Below are 21,556 nucleotides of genomic sequence, written 5' to 3' on the forward strand. Positions count from 1 at the left end.
TGCAAGATGAGCCTCCTTGGTTGAAAAGCCCTCAAGATACACAGTGCCCACAACAAGGGACTCGAGCATACTAAGGAAGATGGCACAGGACCAAGAAACATTTTGTTCTGTTGTACATGGGGTCACCACGAGTTGGAGCTAACAACAGCAGCTAACAACTACAAAAATGGGTCATCAGTAACAAATGAACATACCTATCACTCCTCTGCTTCCTATTTCACACTGGCTGTGGCTTTCGAGACCTCCCTCCATATCTGGTCCCAATATCTGTTTCCAGCCTCATCTTCCTTGCTATCCCACCCACCCTCTGCTCCAGCCTTGGCCATTCATCCTCCCCAAAGTGTGTCTCCCACTCTTCTGCCTTGGTCCCTTACACAGGCCAGGATGGCTTTCCTCCACTTCAAAGGACCTTTTAACTTCCTAGTTTCCTCCACGGCAAAGCTCAGCCCCCTCTGGGGCTCCCTCTAGTATTTATTTTATTTTTACTTCTCTTTTGATCTCAATCATAATGTGAGAATCTCCTGAGGACAGCAATTATTGATTTGATTCACTCAATATTTCTTGTATGCCTTTTCTGTGCTAGGATCTTCAGGGAGTACAAAGATAAAGAGAATCTAGTTCCCACCCTCAGATCAAATCGAGCTGGGGAGATAGATATGTACACAAAACTCTACAATAAAAGTTCTGCAATGATTTATCTTGTTTTTGCTTTGTTTCTTGACTCCATCTACCAACTCCCTCATTTGTAAGAAAATAGTCATTCAAAAAACTAAATGTCTTTAAGTTATTCTTTGACAGGGACCAGATGATTTCACAAAAGGAGGAGAAGAAATGCTCCCAAAGCTTAGGCTCCTAAAACAGGGTGGTAGGTCCTCAAAGAGTTACTATAAAGAGTTACCACATGACATAGCAATTCCACTCCTAGAGATACACCCAGGAGAAGTGTCCACACAAAAACTTGTATACGACTATTCATAGTAGCACCATTCACAACAGTCAAAAGGTGGAAATTATCCAAATGCCTGTCAACTTATAAATGGATAAATAAACATGGCAGGCCCACATAATAGCATATTACTTAACCATAAAAAGGGATGAAGTTTTCATATATACTATGACATGAATGGGAAACCCTGGTGGCATAGTGGTTAAGTGCCACGGCTGCTAACCAAAGGGTCAGCAGTTCGAATCTGCTAGGCGCTCCTTGGAAACTCTACAGGGCAGCTCTACTTTGTCTTGTAGGGTCTCTATGAGTCGGAATTGACTCGACGGCACTGGGTTTGGTTCTTTTGGTTTTATGACATGAATGAACCTTGAAAACATGCTAAGTGAAAGAAGCCATACACAAAGACCATATACCATATGATTCCATTTACATAAAATGTCCAGAATAGACAAATCCATATAGAGAGAAAGCAGGTTAGTGGCTGCCTGGGACTTGGGGAGTTTTCAGGGGAGATTGAGGAGTAACTGTAATGGGAACGGGGGTTTCTTTTTGAGATTACGAAAATGTTCTGGAATTTGACGGTGGTGACGGTTTCACAATTTTGCAAATATACGAAAACCCACTAAATTGTATAATTTTAAAGGGTGAATTGTATGGTATTAAATTACATCATAATTTTAAAAAACAACATTTTTTTTTAAATCACTTAGGCTTGGACTAAAGCCTGAGAATGTCAAGCCCCGTGAGCTTCCCTCTCTCAGTGTCCATGTGGGTAGAGAGGTCTGCACACACTGATTTTTCAGTGCCCAACGAGTATTTTTTACCAGTCCCTGAACACCACAGGAGACACACAGATGGAGAAAGACTCTCACAGATGTCCCTGGGATGGTGATGACCATGGGAAGGTCTATCTGACAGGTCTATCATTCCTAGAATCACAGCATTTTCTGGATCATCTTGTCCAGGATTTTCAAATTATCCTTCTGATTGGGTTTTCTTGGAACTGAGGGGCTTCTGAGAATGTAGGACTCTCAGTGCTAAACCTGGTAAAGTCCCAGGCAAACTGGGTTGACTAGTCACCCTAGCCCCTGTGGGGCAGTGAACAATGGGAAGGGTCTCCAGGCCTCAATCCCAACTCTGGCCCCCACCTAACACCACAGCTTCTCTCTTTTACATCCTGGGCTTGGCCTACACTTCTCTTCAAGTAAAATTATTCTGTGGCTGAAGAAAGAGTTGGAAAATCATTGTCCAAGCCATCATTCTCCTAATAGTTCTCATCAGCCAAAGTCCATGAGTTTTCAGAGACTCAGCATGTTCAGGCGATGAGTCTAATGGGTAAGACAGATCATCAGTGTGGGAAGACACTGAGCAAAGCCATCTTAGTGAGCTCCAGGGCTGATGGTCCAGATACCCTGGGCTGCTCAGGGCCAGTTTCTTGGCTGCTTCCATCACCACTGCTCTTCCCATCAGCAAGTGGGTCTCAAAGAAGAGAAGCTGCAACTAAGTGAAAAGATCCTAAATTTGAACCACTTGTGAAACCTGAGACTTTCAAGGGTGGTTTCTAAGGTCCTGTCCAACTCTGACTTCCTATGATCCTAGACTCTGATGGCATTCTACCCATAAACCTTTGGCTCTCCTCTCTGTGTACTGGAGGCTTGTTACTGTGAATACATTTGACTCTCTGCCAGAAGTGCCAGAAAGTATTAATTCTGCCCTCTAAAGAGTCTTCAATCAAATGAATGGGGAATTGGTAGATAAACAGCTCAGTCTATTTGTGCATGGGTCGGGAGAACTTTGAGGTTGCCCAGAGTTCCCCAGCAGAGCTCAGCCCGGTGGCCCATGGCCCACAGTAGTGGCCTGCTCATAAAGCACCCTGTATTGCTTGCTTCGGCATCTCACTTCCTCACTGCCCTGGTAGTACGTTCAGTGCTCATGACCCAAATATGCTGGCACTAAAGTCTTCGTCTCAGGCTCTATTTCTGGGAGGCATCCAACCAAAGATAGATCCTGTGACATGTTCAATGAAAACAGCAATGCAAAAAAAAAAGAAAGGAAAAGAAAACTCATGGGGATTCTATGGGAAACACCCAACACAGAGCTCAGGACTTGACTGAAAAACAGGTTGGGAGTCACTCTGAACAGTGCACAAAATTTGTAATTCACATAAATAGAATAAAAAGGACTATATTAAAAGGAGAATATGCAGCCATTAGCAAAACATAAAGGATTCCATAAGTGCTTTTAAAACCTTATGATTAAATGAACAAAAGCTACTTACTTATAAAAGGCCTGGTTCTCCACCCCACACTTCCAAAGATGTTTGCAGGCAGCTGGTGTTGAAGTATGGAAAGCCAACACGGCTTTTTTCTAAGAAAAAATAACCAAACAAAAAGGGCATGTTAAGTACATTTCATGTTTTTCATGTTCTTTGTTCAGGTATTTACCTATTTATATCCTGCCTCCTACCAAATAGATTTAAAATAATATACACATGTTAAATTTAGTATGTTTTAGAAGTGCTGTCAAAATGGTGCTCCCCGCTCTTTCACCCCTTGCAGACATCATGAATCCATCTAGGCCTTGTTTCTGATTTAAAAAAATCAGCCTCACAATCCTTCTCAACACTGCAGGCATCAACTACCTACCTATCAGATTGGATTAGCCTAAAAACATACCTGCCATCCTTGAATAACTAGTACGTGTGCTGAAAACTCAGGTCCAGAAAATCGCCAAGCTTCCAGACTTAGCTCTGAGGTTCAAAATCACAGTAACAGCCTCCTTCAAAAAGCTTTCTCTGATGAACCTTACCTATATCTGGCAACTCCTTTATTTTAACACTGTCAGGATTCATAGATAGTGTTTATAACCCTCCAACCAGCACTGGATGATATCTAGCTTTTTAAGTATTCTTCACTTGTTTCATAGATCTATATCTTGGTGAATTACAGAGGTAGGGGAAGGTTCTATCTTCTATTTCTCAAATCTACCCCAGTCTAGTTTTTATACAAAGGAATACAGCTGGCTATCCTCACTGACTTTATCTGTTTACATTTATTTACACACACACACAAACACACACACATATCAACCATCTGTCAGTTTGTCATACTGTGGTGGCTTCCATGTTGCTGCAATGCTGGAAGCTATGCCACTAGTATTTCAGATACCAGCAGGGTCACCCGTGGTAGACAGGCTGCAGCAGAACTTCTAGATTAAGAAAGACTAGGAAGAATGGCCTGGCAATCTATTTTCAAATATTAGTCAATGAAAAACTTATGGATCACAACAGAACATTGTCTGACTTGCTTGCTTTTGACGCATCATCAGGAGGGATCAACCACTAGAGGAGGACCTCATGTTTGGTGAAGTAGAGGGCCAGCAAGGGCAAGGGAGACCCTTGATGAGATGGATTAACACAGTCACTTCCACAATTGACTCAAAAATGCTAGCCATTGTGAGGATGACATAGAGCTGGGCAGTGTTTCATTTTGTTGTACATAGATCTCCATGAGTCAGAGTCAACTCTATGGCAGCTGTCTATTTCTCTATATCTATCTATATCCACCTGTTGTGTTGTTGTTGTTAGGTGCCATTGAGTCAGTTCCAATTCATAGCAACCCTATGCACAACAGAACAAAACACTACCCGGTCCTGCGCCACCCTCACAATTATTGCTATGCTTGAGCCCACTGTTGAAGCCACTGTGTCAATCCATCTCGTTGAGTGTATTCCTCTTTTTTGCAGACCCTCTACTTTACCAAGTATGATGTCCTTCTCCAGGGCCTGATCCCTCTTGATAACACGTCCAAAGTATGTGAGGCGTAGTCTTACCATCCTTGCTTCTAAGAAGCATTCTGGTTGTACTTCATCCAAGACAGATCTGTTCATTCTTTTGGCAGTTCATGGTATATTCAGTAGTCTTTGCCAACACCACAATTCAAAGGCGTCAATTCTTCTTAGGCCTTCCTTATTCATTGTCCAGCTTTCATATATATATGAGCTGTCTGAAAACACCATGGCTTGGGTCAGGCATATCTTAGTCCTAAAGGTGACATCTTTGCTTTTCAACACTTAAAAGAGATCTTTTGCAGCCAATTTGCCCAATGCAATTTGTGTTCCATGGGTGCTTCCATGGGTGTTGATTGTGGATCCAAGTAAAATGAAATTCTTGAAAACCTCAATCTTTTTTCAGTTTATCATGATGTTGTTTATTGGTCCAGTTGTGAGGATTTTTGTTTTCTTTATGTTGAGGTATAATCCATACTGAAGGTTGTGGTCTTTGATCTTCATCAGTAAGTGCTTCAAACCCTCTTCACTTTCAGCAAGCAAGGTTGTGTCATCTGCATAATGCAGGTTGTGAATGAGTCTTCCTCCAATCCTGATGCCATGTTCTTCTTCATATAGTCCAGCTTCTAGGATTATTTACCCAGCATACAGATTGAATAGGTATTGGTGAAAAGATACAACCCTGATGCATACCTTTCTTGACTTTAAACCATGCAGTACCCCATTATTCTGTCCAAAACAACTGCCTCTTGATCTATGTACAGGTTCCTCATGAGCACAATTAAGTGTTCTGGAATTCCCATTCTCCACAATGTTATCCACAATTTATTATGATCCACATAGTCCAATGCCTTTGCATAGTCAATAAAACACAGGTAAACATCTTTTTGGTATTCTCTGCTTTCAGCCAGGATCCATCCGACAGCAGCAATGATATCCTTGGTTCCACATTCTCTTCTAAATCTGGATTGAATTTCTAGCAGTTACCCATCAATATACCGCTGCAGCCACTTTTGAATGATAATCAGCACAATTTTGCTTGCATGGGATATTAATAATACTGTTCTATAATTTCCACATTTGGTTGGATCACCTTTCTTGGGAATAGGGGTAAATATGGATCTCTTCCAGTCGGTTGGCCAGGTAGCTGTCTTCCAAAATTTCTCGGCATAGACAGGTGAGCACGTCCAGCGTTGCATCCGTTCATTGAAACATCTCAATTGGTATTCCATCAATTCCTTGTTTTTCACCAATGCCTTCAGTGTAGCTTGGACTTCAGTACCATCGGTTCCTGATCATATGTTACCTCGTGAAATGGCTGAACATCAACTAATTCTTTTCGGTACAGTGACTCTGTGTATTCCTTCCATCTTCTTTTGATGCTTCCTGTGTCATTTAATATTTTCCTTGTAGAATCCTTCAATATTGCAACTACAGGTTTGAATTTTTTCCTCACTTCTTCAGCATGAGAAATGCTGAGCATGTTCCTCCCTTTTGGTTTTACATCTCCAGGTCTTTGCATGTGTCATCGTAATACCTCACTTTGTCTTCTCAAGCCATCCTTTGAAATCTTCTGTTCAGCACTTTGACTTCATTTTTTCCTTTTGCTTTAGCTACTCGAAGTTCAAGAGCAAGTTTCAGAGTCTCTTCTGATAACCCTTTAGGTCTTTTTTTTCTCACCTGTCTTTTTAATGACCTCTTGCTTTCTTTATGTATGATGTCCTTGATGTCATTCCGCAACTAGTCTGGTCTTAAGTCATTAGTGTTCAATGAGTCAAATCTATTCCTGAGATAGTCTCTAAATTCAGGTGGGATATGCCCAAGGTCATACTTTTGCTCTCGTTGACTTGTTCTAATTTTCTTCAGTTTCAACTTGAACTTGCATATGAGTAATTGATGGTCTGATCTGCAGTTGGCCCCTCGCCTTGTTCTGACTGATGATATTAAGCTTTTCCATCGTCTCTTTCCACAGATGTAGTCAATTTGATTCCTGTGTATTTCATCTGGAGAGGTCCACATGTATAGCTGCTGTTTATGTTGGTTAAAAAGAAGGTATTTGCAATGAAGAAGTCATTGGTCTTACAAAATTCAATCATGCAATCTCTAGCATGGTTTCTATCACCAAGGCCATATTTTCCAACTACCAATACTTCTTCGTTTCCAACTTTTGCATTCCAATCGCCAGTAATTATCAGTGCATCCTGATTGTATGTTTGATCAATTTCAGACTGCCAAAGTTGGTAAAAATCTTCAGTTTCTTCATCTTTGGCCTTAGTGGTTAGTGCATAAATTTGAATAACGTTCATATTAACTGGTCTTCCTTACAGGCTTATGGATATTATCCTATCACTGACAGCATTGTACTTCAGGACAGATCTTTTTGATGTTGAACACAATGCTATTCCTCTTCAAGGTCACAGCCTTTTAGGGCTACAATCATAAAGGCATATTTTATTTCTGAATCTGTTTCATGCACACACACACAGACAACAACAGGTAGTTAGAAAAGCAGTATCTGACCTCCTTTTGGGTGCCAATCACATAAAAGGTCTTCCCTTCAAACTTCAATTTGGAGACATCTGGCCTAAGAAAAGAAAACCTCTTTAGGTGAGAAGAAAAAAAAAAAAAAATGGCAGTTAACCAAGGTAACTGGCTTTCCCACAGGAACCTGTCTGACTCACAAATGCCAGGCAGACTGCAATGAAACAAGACATTATCTTATCACCAGTGAAGGCATAATGAGCAGCGAAGAGCCCCCAGGTGAATTATACAGCAATTTCCTTCCCGAGAGAGGCTCCCTCCGTAGGCAGCTCAGAATTATTTATTCCACGTCTTACATTTAGGCTGTGCCTTTTTTCTGAGCAGCTCTAGAAATTTCTGTCAGCTTTAATGACCAAAACAACATTAATTGGTCAGCCCACTTTTCAAGGTAGGAAGAATGTGGTTATTTTCAGACTCAGCGAATGAAGTGATTCAGATTCATAGTAATTGTCTCCCTCATTATATCACATCCATATTCAAGAAGCACACACATCATGTTGCAAAATTTTCACTCCTGCTCTCCCTGTTTATAAAAAAAATTGTTTTATCATATATCAAGATGCTCAAAATTGTGAGAATAACTCGAAGAATGACAAATGGTAGTCAAAAAAGTGACTTTAGCTTTCATCCTAAGGGGCTACCAATTAAAACCTGCCTGAATCATAGACGCCAGTTCACCTGTTTGGTGGGAAGATGTGTATAGAGACAAGAAAGAATTCTATTTTTACTCCTTTGGTCTAATCCCCAGGATAGTGATGCATGTCCCTGTGGTTTTCCTGGGGGAAACAGCAGGGAGATCACATTAAGCCGTTTTAACTTAGGTCCATGGTTTGTGAGAATGACAAAGCTTAATGAAAGTTAAAATACACACACACATCTAAGATTAATGTGGGAAGATCATTTGTTTTACTAACATATAAACGGTTGTCACAAAGATGTGTGACTAAGCAGATTCTGGGAAGGATGGGGTCAGCATCAGCACTCCATCAACACCCCTAAAAAGATGTAGACCAGGTGCAGAACCCCAAAACAAATAGCTCAGAGATCATTCATCTCAACTCTTCGGTGTATCCAGGAAGAAACTGAGGCCCAAAGAGACGAGAGACATACAATGAATCTGCACTTGAGAGTTGTCAAGTCCTAACCTAACTATTCCAGGGCTCAAACAATTCAGAAACCCAAAGATCTAGCTCCCCTTTGCTGAATGGGTGAAGTCCCCTACTTTATTCATGCTTTCCAAAGTCAGTAGGAATCCTTGAGGAATCTATTCTGAAATGGATTGAAGGTGGCTTAACATTGGAGCTTCTTTGTAGATGCTGAAAATACAAAGAAAAATGGATTCCACCGTCTGTTAATGTGTGTATAGTACTTTATGAGTTCATAAATTACACCAGATTTACAAAGCACTCCCACACACATTCTTTCATTTGGTTCTCCCCCATCTACTTCCCTCTGTAGAGGTAACCAGGTATTATTGACCGCCATCTTATGGACGGAGCCCTGGTGGCACTGTGGTTAAGTGCTTGACTGCTAACCGAAAGGCCAGCAGTTCAAACGCACCAGCTGCTCCATGGGAGAAAGATGGCAGTCTGCTTCTGTAAAGACCTACAGCCTTGGAAACCCTATGGGGCAGCAGTTCTACTCTATCCTATAGGGTTGCTATGAATCAGAATCAATTTGACAGCAACTGGATTTGTTTTTGTTTTAATACGGGTGAGTAAACAGAGAAGTTAAGTGACTTATTATAAAGGCAAATCAGAGTTTTGAGAATGCTAATCGTGGAAGAAGAGAACAACTAGAGCATAGGGTAGGGGTGAATCAAAAGTATAAACTGAGTAAGAGGCAAGGACAGAAAGGACAAGGAAGCTAAACAAGGCAATCAGGATCTCAGAAAGGGAAGTCTGATTAGGGAAAGGGGCAGGAGACATAGGGAGCAAAGTATACATTAGTTGACTGATGCTAATCTAGTAGAGAAGACCCAAAAGGAAGGCAGGTGCTAAGAAGAAGGAGCTAAGAGGATTGTGTAAGAGTGGGGGAACTCAATATAAAGAGGTGCTGGAAGAAACTCTGAAGCTAATAGAACCATGGACCTGAGGTTCCTATAGGTACAAAAGAGCATTTCCAATGCTGACTGATGGTGGTCCACTGCCAATCAAGGAAGAACTTCAGACCCAGGGCTTGGGCTGAAGGAATGAGGCCACTACCCAGTGAGACACATAGGGGACAATCCTGTCAGGGGTCATCAGAGAGGAGACTGAGGCAAGTTAGATATGAGCAAGACTAAGCCTTTACAATATTCCAATGTATATATAGTGTTCAATTTTCTCACTCTTTATCAAAAGCAGATGTAGCAGGCACTGCTGGTACCCTGATTCATCTCCCACTACATTACTGACATGACCTATACTTTATTATTCCTCAAGGTCATGGTTATACAGGTTACCTTCTTCCCAACCAGAAGAGGACAGATCTTGATTCAAGCAAACTGTCACTGAGTTGCCATTCTTCTTGGCAGGAATTGACTTAAGAAGGGGCATATGATATACAGGAAGGCTGCAGAAAAAGTTACCCGTATTTTAAAAGGAGACACTTGAAAGGGGTTGCTTTCCCCAGGCTTTGGGTATCATTTTATGGAGGTGTGATGGTCAAAGCTACATAGCCATCTAATGACCACTGACCTGGGGACAAAGGCCAACACCTGAGATGGCAGAGAAGAAAAGGGAGAGACCCAAGTCCTCCGTGGTGAGTCGGGCAGTTAAGGTAACCAACCTCCTTCTGGAATTTTGCTAAGTGAGATCATCAGATCGTCATTTGTAAGCTACCACGAGCAGACTTCCCTGTTACTTTTAGCCAAAAACATCTTCACCAACACACTGAATAACAAAGAATGAAATTGCCAAGGATTCAAAAGTGGAAAGAGTGAGGGGCAGAGTGGGTCCTGAGATGGTCCTTTGGGTCAGAGCAGCAGAAGCTACTGGTGAGAAACCACTGGATGTCTTCTCTACGGAGGCAGAGCCCCTGAGCCTGGAGCACTTTCCAGGTCTCCTAAGTTGACTCCTCAGCCTGACAATCCAATTCCTCATCAAGACAGGGCAACCTAGATGGGAATCCACTCAGATGCTAAATTCTTTATGATCAAGCTCTAGAGCAAAAATACAGACACTAGGTGTTCTACCTGACAATTTCGAGTCAAGCCAAAGGGAGAGGGGGAAGATTAGGGACGATGGCAAAATAGTTTTCCAAAGAAGTACTCACCATTTTATCAAGTGGATTCTCTTATTTCCCTGGAACACCACAAAGCCCGCAGCTGTGAATCCTAAAAATGTTGTTGCGCCTGTTGAATCCTGAAAAAGTACAAACAAAAATCTATGTGGATTAGGGAAGAATAAGACCAATGACAAACGGTGCGCTTACCCATCCTCATCTCGGGTTAATTTCAGGTTAATTCCAATGATTCTGGCAATAAACTAAGTTTCCGAGATGGGCAGTCTAAGAGCAGGACTTCCAAAGTCTGGGTGGGGTCTAGCTTTTCTCCTTGAGCAATGGACCTTCTGCCCCTACGAGGGCCTCCTGGGAAGATAAAGATTAGGCCCAAACCTCTGTGTCTACTCCCAAGTGTCTTCTGGGGATTCTCAGATCTGTCCTGTAACACGGACAAAGTGTTCTTAGTTGCCATCAGCACGCTAACGCCATAAATCAAATCCTGGGTATCTAATCTAATAGGATTCAACGTCAGACAGAATTTCTGGCAATTTCAGTATAAAAATATGTCCAGAAAAGCTTACTTTGCTTCCAACGTATATCCAGAACACTCAGCGTCTCAATTAAGTGAAGACAAAGGAACCAAGAGAATTAAAAAAGTGAGGTCACTAAATAATAAATAAAATAAACAGAGAGGGTCGCATTGGTGGATACAAATCTAATTCACTAAATGGAATAATCTGGTTTATACTACTACTAGGAAGGGGCAGTTAGCAAATACGCTAAAATAACCATTGGGGAGCACAAGAGGATACAAATACCCATATGTACAAGTACCATTGGTTCCTGGCCTTGGGTGCACTTTGGAATCATCTAGGAGCTTTAAAAAAGGAAAAAAAAAACCTGAGACCTATTCTTCATCCCCCAGAGATTTTGATGTATTTGGAGTGGGGTGGTTTCTGGGCACCAGGACTTTGTGAAGCTCCCCAGGTGATTCTAGTAAGCCTGCATTGAGAGTTATAGGACTAGTACTTTTCCAAATATTTTTAGTCGATCCCATCTGGGTAATGAAATGTTCCAGTATAACTCAAAAACTTATTTTTAAGAGCCTGGCTGATATCAATGCTTAGTTTAGGACTAAGGTTGGTATCTGGGTGATACATGATTAGTTTAGGCTATGGACAGGAAAACACTGCTCATTAGACATTTTGGAAAAATGTGTGCTTAAGCATCATCTTGGGGCCTTGATACAAAGGCAGCTTCCCCAGCTGCACCCCTAGCAATTCTGATTCCGTAGCTCTAGGGGAGGGGCCACGTTATTCTGATGCAGGTGGTCTATGTTTCACACTTGGGAAAAATATTGACTGTCAAATAATATGAATAAATGAAAAAAGAAAAAACTAATAACCACAATGCCAAAATACAATTTTAAGTCATTTTTTTTTTCTTCCACCTTCCCATTTTTTACAGCTGCAGTCCTGATGGCAATGGCCTTGACGGTAAGTCTGTTAGGACCATGTGAATCCTCAGGGTTAAAACCATCTACTTGACAAATGAATCCTTGTTCGTCAATTAGGAAAATGTGGCTTCTACATAGCAATTAGCAACCAGTTGGAAGACTGATACCCACAGTTGTTCTTTCCAGTTAGGCTCTGGAGTCAGACTAAGGAATGGTCCTAGGCAGGGTTTTCCTGATCTGCACGCCAATTAATTCTCTTTCAGGCAAAGCAATCATTACATGGAGATCAGCTATGAGGGCCAGTTACCTTGCATGGGTGGGGATCCACCCCATAGGTTTCCAAAGCATGAGCTTTCAGGAGCAAATTAAATTCAGCAACTGGTGGGCTCTGGCCTCTAAAATCACACACAAAAAAAGTTTAGGGAGTTAATACGGAAAATAATGAAAAGATCGAGATCCTTCATTCAATAAAGAATAATACTCTAAACCCAAGAAAGAGGAAAAATCCTACCAAAAGTGATATGAGTAAGGCCCATCATTATTTCTCACCACAAGGAGCCCTCTGCTAAGGAATCTGAGCTCAAGTTTTCTGCCTAATTGTTCCACAATAAATCCACACACACTCTGAGTACTCCACTGATCCATACAGTTAATCAAGGCTATCAAGTTACCAATAAGTAGGCCCTTGCAAATTCAATCTTCATATGAAATAACACCCAGCATCTGTTCTTTCCTACTCGTTTAAAAAGATTACCCAAGGTGAATGGCATTCCTTCTTGATCAGGGCAGAAAGTGAGCAATTACGTTCTCCCATCAACAAGCCTAAACAGAGCCACCCAGCTAAGAAGGATCATCAACTATTCCATTGCAAAGCCCTGGATTTTGAAAGGAAATCTCATCCACTAGTTGCAGCACTGACCTCCAGAGTAGTAAACAAGGTCTTGGCCTCAGGATCAAAACAAAAAGGCTACAAATACAGATGGGTCTGAAGCCTATTCCAACCTAGTGTCTAAACCAGGAATGTGCAACAGTTCAAAGACTCCATTTTGATGACTAATATTAATATCCCAAGTGAAGGCTGGACAATGAATAAGGAAGACTGAAGAAGAATTGATGCCTTTGAATTACGGTGTTGGTGAAGAATACTGAGTATACCATGGACTGCCAGAAAATGAACAAATCTGTCTTGGAAGAAGTGTAGCCAGAATGCTCCTTAGAAACAAGGATGGCGAGACTTCATCTCACATACTTTGGACATGGTTTCAGGAGGGACCATCCCTGGAGAAGGACATCATGCTGATAGAGGGTCATCGAAAAAGAAGAAGACCCTCAATGCGATGGACTGACACAATGTTTGCAACAACGGGCTCAAATATAATGATTGTGAGGATGGTGCAGGACCAGCCAGTGTTTCGTTATGTTGTACATAGGGTTGCTATGAGTTTGCACCGACCTGACGGCACCTAGCAACAATATTAATATCCCGTAGAGAAGCTGAACCTTTTTCCAAGGATAATCACATGAACTTTGCATCTCCCCTAACAATTAAGAAGAATTTACTAAGGAAAAAAACAGGAATTCATTTTTATTTTTAAAATACACAATTACATTATATTACATCAATCCACACTCCTCCTCTGAGATGGGTTCTTTCCCCCCAACTGGGATCAGACCATTGTGATCCACAGGGTTTTCATTGGCTGCCTTCTGGAAGTACATTGCCAGGCCTTTCTTCCTAGTCCATCTTAATCTGGATGTTCTGCTGAAACCTGGTCAACATGATAGCAACACACAAGCCTCCACTGACAGATAGGTGGTGGCCGTGCATGAAGTACATTGGCCAGGAATCAAACCTAGATCTCCAGCATGGAAGAGGAGAATTCTACCACTGAGCCACCACGGCCCTCTTCTTTATTAGTGTTCTGAAATTTCCCTCTGATGTCTAGAGGGCACCTTTGTTTATTCATCCTGATCAGCATTGGGTGGGTTCTTTCAATTCAACAATTCCAATCTTTCTCCCACCATTTCTTTGATTCTTTTCCCTCCCCCACCTCCAACCATTTTCTCTGTTCTTTCCTTTAAGCTCTAGTAAATGGATTTTACTATCCTCCGTGTTTTTTAACCTTTGTTTCATACTTTATATATATATTATATATCTGAATTATTTCTTAATTCAAATTTTCAGCTTGCTAATTTATTCAACTGTGTGCATTCTGCTTTTCATCTCATTTATTGAGTTTTTTCAAAAGTATCAATTAAATATTTCATTTCTAACTTATCTCTGTGCTTCCTAAAACAGCTGCCTGTTCTTATCTTGCAGGCATAAATTCCTCTTCTTCTTCTGAAGATATCCACAAAAAAATCAACCAACCAACCAGCCAAACCCGTTGCTGTTGAGTCCAACTTATGGCGACCTCATGTGTTACAGAGTAGAACTGTGCTCCACAGTGTTATGGAAGCAGGTCTCCAGGCCTTTCTGCCATTGTTGGGTTGGTTTAAACCACCAACCTTTAGGTTAGTAGTTGAATGCAAACTGCACCATCCAGAGACCTTCCATTTCTTTTAAAGTTCAATCCTGTTTGTTCCATTAATGCTGCTTCCCAGATAAAGGTCCTTTAGTTTGCTAAGTCAGAGTCTCTCTTTCATTGAGTTGATGTTCCCTTAAGTGTTTAGCGATTCTTGGTTGTGCACTCATCTTTGTATTTGGTGTATCTACTTCCTGCTGCAGCCTCCTGAAGTTTCAGGGAAGAGTGGGATATGCCATGTGGGAAGGATGTGTCAGTAACTTGACTTTGGGGTTGAAGGCTCTAATTTCTCTGGATATTGCCCATGCAGAGCACCTCCAGCCCAAGCACCCACACTTGTTGCTCCTCTCTTCCTGCCTGGGAGCAAATACGACAGCTGCCCACGACTTAGCACAAGGCAACCAGAAGGAAGGAGCCAAAGCTACCCAACTGCTCCACGTGCAGTTGCCCACTCACCTCATGGTTGCCCTGAAGCCCCTTGGTCTGTGTTTGTGATTAGAAATAAGATAGCCATTAGATTTAGGAAGGATAGGGCAACGACCAGAAAGAGGCCACCTAAATCCAAGTCAAAGCTATTGCCATCAAGTTGATTCCAACTCATAGAGACCCTATAGGACAGAGTAGAACTGCCCCATAGGGTTTCCAAGGAGTAGCTGGTGGATTTGAACTGCCAACCTTTTGGTTAGCAGCCAAGTTCTTAACCACTACACCATCAAATTATTCACTTTTTTTTCCAACATGAACTTCCAAATTACAAACCTTTCACAATTAACTTGTTTCCAGACTGAATAAAAAAGAAGAGTGTGCTTTAAAATTAAACTTGGCTTTTTAAAAATAAAAAATGTGCAGCTTATAAAAAGGTGCTGACAGTTTAAGCAATAGTAATAAGCCTTTGCTCTGTAGAGCAGAGCAGCTCTCATTAGTGTGGGGCAGGGTGACGGCCATTCATTCCTGTGCAGTGGATTATCCCAGAGTAGAGCTAATCACCTGTGGCGTGGTAAGCACCAGGCTACCTTGGGGTGGGTCCTGGTTCAATCTGCCCTGCTCGTTAGACTGAGGTTTTGACCTGAGGGCCACCGAAGTACACCTATCTCTAGGGTTGCCATTGATAAGATGTTGCATGGCACAGTTTTGACTGCTGTGCCCCTAATTCTGGAGGGAGGGTGTGAGGTGAGTGTGTGTGTGTGTGTGTGTGTGTGTGTGTGTGAGAGAGAGAGAGAGAGAGACCCCAATATTTACATTTAATAATTATTTTTATTTTCTGGTGAAAGGTAAGATATCACTTCAAGTGTCCATCAACGGATAAATAAAATGTGTATATACATACACTGAAATATTATTTAGTCATAAAAATGCATGAAGTCTTGATACATGTTACATCATGGATGAACGTTGAGGGTGAACCTCATGATGCTAAGTGAAATAAATCAGTCATTAAAGGACAAATAGTGTATGATCCCACTTATATGAAATATCCAGAATAGACAAATGCATAGAGACCACAGTTTATTAGTGGGTGCCAGAGGCAGCAGGGAGGGGGATACAGGGAGATACTACTTAAGGGGCACTGAGCTCCTGTTTGGGGGGATGAAAAAATTTGGAAACAGAGCGGTGATGGTTGTACAACTTGGCGAAGGTAATGAATGTCACTGAATTGTACATGGAAAAATGGTTGAAATGGCAAATGTTTTGTTTTATTTATTTCACCACATAAAAAAAATTTTTTAAGAACTTATTATAGATCTACAGAGAGAGAAATACCCATATGCATTGAGAAAGCTTTCAAAAACTCCCTTTCCTCATCACCATCAATAGAGTTGGTGACCTTCTTGGTTCTATTGTTTCTTTATTGAACAGGTGAATAATTATAATAACTTTTTCTTGAAATCAAGTCAAACCTTCCTTCAAATGGTCTGCTTTACTTCAGGGACCAATTTCGAAAATGAATTTTTGAAGAACTTGATTCTCCTAAAGCAGGTATGTGCATTAACTTCTAATTCAGAAAGCAGAGCTTGGAGTTCATACCTGTATTTTTAATTATTGCTTTAAATAATATATGTATGTGTTGCTGGTAGCTGCTTCATGCACAATGGAATGAAATCCTGCCCAGTCCTGCGCCATCTCCTTAATCATTTGTGGGTCTGACTGTCGAGATCTATAGGATTTTCACTGGCTGATTTTTCAGAACTATATCACCAGGTCTTTCTTCCTAGTCCATCTTAGTCTGGAAGTTCCACTGAAACCTGTTCAGCAAGTCTCCACTGACAGATGGGCGATGGTTATGCGTGAGGTTCATTGGCCAGGTCTTCCACGTGGAAGGTGAGCATTCTACCACTGGACCACCACTTCATATATAACGTATATTTATATATACATTATTTATGTACATATACTCTTTTTATATGCTCTTTTTAAGCATTATATGGTTCATAATAACTAAAAAAGAAACAACCTTTCCTTTTTAATAAAAGAATTATTGGATGAAACATGCAGCCCAAAAGCACTGCTGAACTAAACAGTATCTGTCAGGAATGTAACAGATGTATACGCAGAAGTATCTTGTACTAAACCATACTGTGCCAAGCAACATATGCGTTTAATATTCATAAAGTAGAAATTCTTATCTTCATTTTATAGCTGAGGGTTCCAACACCCAAAGAGGAAAAGTTACTTGTTCAAGGTTACATAGCTAGCTAGTAATTGGAAGAGCCTGTGTAAATCCAAGTCTATCCCGTTCCAACCCACTTTTTAGTGCCTGTACCACCATCACTACCAATATCCTATGGCCAACATGTCTCCACTGACTCTCCCAGGTGCCACGTTTGAAACATTTAAAAATGGCATGGTTTCTACCCATTCTTACAGAAAACTTTTTTCAAGTTCTAAACATTTCATCTTATTAACCAGTTAACAGTTGCTGTCAAGTCGATTCCAACTCACGGAGACCCCATGTCAGAGTAGAACTGTGCTCCATAGAGTTTTCAATGGCTGATATTTTGGAATATCAAGTCCAACTTATGGCAACCTCGTGTGTTACAGAGCAGAACTGTGCTCCACAGTGTTATGGAAGCAGGTCTCCAGGCCTTTTTGCCATTGTTGGGTGGGTTTAAACCACCAACCTTTAGGTTAGTAGTTAAATGCAAACTGCACCATCCAGAGACCTTCCATTTCTTTTAAAGTTCAATCCTGTTTATTCCAGAGGACCATCTCAGGACCCACTCTGCCTCTCACTCTTTCCACTTTCCTCTTTTGGATCCTTGGCAAATTCATTCTTTGTTATTCAGTGTGTTGGTGAAGATGTTTTTGGCTAAAAGTAACAGGAAAGTCTGCTCATGGTAGCTTACAAATGATGATCTGATGATCTCACATAGCAAAAGTTCCATCTAAGTATCTTAAGATGACTCCTTTACAAAAAATGCCAAGCTTTTCTTCCAAGGTGCCTCTGGATGGATTCAAACTTCCAACCTTTTGGTTAGTAACTGAACTTGTTAGCCATCTTATTAAAGATAAGGTAATTCACCCCAGGTGACTGATGTTTAGACCTGGTGAGGGCTAATACACCTATTTCTAGGGTTGCTGTTGGTGAGATGCAGCATACCAAAGCTTTGTTGTGTCCCTAATTCTGGGGGGTAAACCAAAAACCAAACCTGTCACCATTAAGTCAATTCTGACTCATAGCAACCCCACAGGGCAGAGGAGAACTGCTCCATAGGGTTTCCAAGGAATGGCTGGTGGATTCAAACTGCCGACCTTTTGATTAGTAGCCGAGCTTGTAACTACTGTGCCACGAGGGTTCCAATTCTAGGGGGAAGAAGGGTGAAAAGTGGTGATGACTCAAATTTTATCTAGGTCAGGAATTCCCAAAATAAATCTTATGGGTTAACTCCAATGAACGTCTGGTTTTGTACAGCCCTCTAGATAAGAAAGTTTTATTACACCTATAAATGGTTGAAAACAATCAGAAGAAAAATAATATTTTATGATCCATGAAAATTATGTGAAATTCAAACTCAGTGTCCATAAATAAAATTTTATTGGACACAGCCACACTCATTTGCTTAGGTATTGCCTATGGACCTTTCCACACTACAATGACAGAATTGAGTAGTTGCAAAAGAGACTATATACAAGCCTGAAGTATTTGCTATCTGGCTCTTTACAGGAAAAGGTTTTCCTACCCCTGTCCTAGGTACACAACACGGGAATAGGGAGCATCAAAAGACACGTCTTTGTGATTCTGTAAAATGAAGATAAAGGTAGGACTTACCTCTAAGAAATGTGAAAATGAGGCAGCTAACAGATAGAAAGCAGCTACATCTGCTCTCTCCTTGTCCTCAGAATGGTATTTGTTCCCTCACTATCCCTGCATGTGACTAAAATTAGACATACGTGGTGGGGAAATGTAAAGGAGTCATCTTAAGATACTTAGAGCAAAGCCCAAATAAAACAAAATTCTCAAGCCAGTATCTTTTGCTGCAGATTTCCATGGCTAGTCAACAGTAATGGTTTTGGGTTTTTTGTTTGGTTGGTTGGTTGGTTTTTCAGTCATTTAGAAAGAGGTAAGCTAAAAAGTTATCACAAGGAAAGGCTAACTGTAAGTGTTCAAACAGAAGACGGAAAGAGTCCAAACCCAATGGAGAAAAGGCAGAGACCCAGACAGCGCTAGGCTCCAGCCCCCCTGGCTCACGGATGAGGACCATCAGTGATCAGTTTTTCAGGAAGATCCTTGTTTGCTGTTGTTGTTAGTGGTTGTAGAGTCAGCCCTGACTCATGGCGGCCTTACGTATAAAAGAGCAAAAGGTTGCCTGGTCCTGTGCCATCTTCATGATCTTTGATATGTTTGAATCCATTGTTGAGGCTGTTGTGTCAATCCATCTCATTGAGGGTTTCCCGCGTTTTCACTGACCCTCTACTTTACCAAACAGGATGTCCTTTTCTAGTGACTGGTCTTTCCTAATGATGTGCCCAAAGTTAGCCAGCCAAAATCTCGCCATTCTCACTTCTAAGGAGCATTCTGGTTGTATTTCTTCTAAGACTGATTTGTTAGTTCTTTTGGCAGTCCATGGTATAGTCAATATTCTTCATCAACACCACAATTTGAATGCATTAATTTTTCTGTCTTCCTTTTTCATTGTCCAGCTCTACATGTTTATGAGGCAACTGAAAAGACCATGGCTTGGGTCAGGCACACCTTAGTCAAGAAAGTGACACTTATGCTTGTTAAAATTTTAAAAAGGTCTTTTGCAGCAGATTTGTCCAATGCAATGCATCATTTGAATTCTTGACTGCTGCTTCCATGAGTGTTGATTGTGGATCCAAGTAAAATGAAATCCTAGACAACTTTAATTTTTCTTCATTTATCATGATTTTGCTTATTGGTCCAGTTGTGAGGATTTTAATTTTCTTTACATCTAGGTGTAATCCAAACTGAAGACTGTAATCTTTCACCTTCATCAGTAAGTGCTTCGAGACATCTTTATTTTCGGCAAGCAAGGTTGTGTCACCTGCATATTACATGTAGTTAATGAGTCTTCCTCCAATTTCGATGCTGGATTCTTCATATAATCTGGCTTCTTGGATTATTTATTCAGCATACAGATTGAGTAAATGTGATCAAAGGATACGATCCTGCCACACGCGTTTTCCAATTTTAAGTCACTCAGTAACCTGTTGTTCTGTTTGAACAACTGTCTCTTGATCCATGTACAGATTCCACATGAGCACAATTAAATATTCTGAAATTTCCTAAAATCAATTAAATAGAAACATTTTGTTTTGTTTTGTTTTCCCCTTGAGTCTCCCACTGGAAATTTCTTTCTGGGAAAAACTGTGTTTGGTAATGGAAAATAATGATTTTCTATCCTTTAAATCTTGTACCGGGAAATGTTCTGCTAAGATTAATAATGTCTCTAATGAGGCAGTTATAGGTAAAGACCAGTGATTAGTTAAATTCTGTTTTAAGAGCTAACAACTCTCCAATGATATGATTTTCTAGTAAATTAAGTGAGTGAGGTCAAGTAACTATTTAGCTATATATCGCCCTTCTGTCTGTCTTGAATGCTTTTAGTCAAAGAGGGAAAATCTCTCTTTTATTTATCCTCCTTTAACATACCATTGGAGCCCTGGCAGCACAGTGGTTAAGAGTTCGGCTGCTAACCAAAAGGTTGGCAGTTTGAATCCACCCGGCGCTCCTTGAAAACCCTATGGGGCAATTTTACTTTGTCCTATAGGGACACTATGAGTTGGAATCGACTCAACAGGGTTTGGAACATACCATTACATAGCATTATTGTTGTTGTTATTAGTTGCCGTCAAGTCATTTCTGACTCATGGCAACCCCATGTGTGCAGAGTAGAACTGTGCTCCATAGAGTTTTCAAGGCTGTGACCTTTCAGAACCAGAAACGCTAGGCGCCTCTGGGTGGGTTCAAACCACCAAACTTTCAGCTAGTAGTCAAGTGCTTAAACATTTGCACCACCCAGCTGCCACATACAAAAAATGTACAGCATCCCAAGAATGAGGACAAAATATTACTGGACGTTCACTGTGCAATAAGGTATGGATGTTACCAGCAATGAACTGGACTGCTTAGAGCATGGCTGGCAGAGAAGACAGTAGGTTTGGCTGCTCCTGACCCAGTTGGGCCTACCATCTCGAATTAAACTGATTGGTATATAGAAAAGCAATATAATGTTCTGCTCCTGAGAAGTAGAATTCTCAACTTGAGTTAAGTTAGGTGTTTTGGGGGCATATCTTTTTTAAATTTTTAATTGAGATGAAAGTTACATAAAACAAAACTAACAATTTTAAATGTGCAATTCAGTAGCATTTAGTATATCCACAATGTTGTACAACCATCACCTTTACCTAGTTCCAAAACATTTCATCATGCCCAGTGGATACCCCACACCCATTAACCCATCACTCCCCATTTCACCCTCCTCACGGACCCTGGCAACCACTAATCTGCTTTCTGTTCCTATACAGTTGCTTATTCTGGATAGTTCATATAAATGGAATCACATAATGAGACCTTCTGTGCCTGGCTTCTTTCACTCAGCATAATGTTTTCAAGGCTTATCTATGTTGTAGCATGTA

The 21,556-nt window shown here is 40.9% G+C and overlaps 1 protein-coding gene across 2 annotated transcripts in view; it reads right to left on the reverse strand.

Moving 5' to 3' along the window:
• The window catches only part of FRMD3 (FERM domain containing 3), a 367,315-nt gene that overhangs the window by 71,765 nt on the left and 273,994 nt on the right, over positions 1-21,556 (reverse strand). For both annotated transcript variants that reach the window (XM_049896889.1, XM_049896890.1), the window contains 4 exons: positions 12,241-12,328; positions 10,529-10,617; positions 7,253-7,316; positions 3,225-3,313 (listed from right to left, as the gene is read on the reverse strand). In XM_049896889.1, the coding sequence (XP_049752846.1) occupies positions 3,225-3,313; positions 7,253-7,316; positions 10,529-10,617; positions 12,241-12,328 (330 nt within the window). The remainder of the gene's footprint in view (positions 1-3,224; positions 3,314-7,252; positions 7,317-10,528; positions 10,618-12,240; positions 12,329-21,556) is intronic.

Source organism: Elephas maximus, chromosome 9 (assembly GCF_024166365.1).
Source record: "Elephas maximus indicus isolate mEleMax1 chromosome 9, mEleMax1 primary haplotype, whole genome shotgun sequence".
NCBI lineage: Eukaryota > Metazoa > Chordata > Mammalia > Proboscidea > Elephantidae > Elephas > Elephas maximus.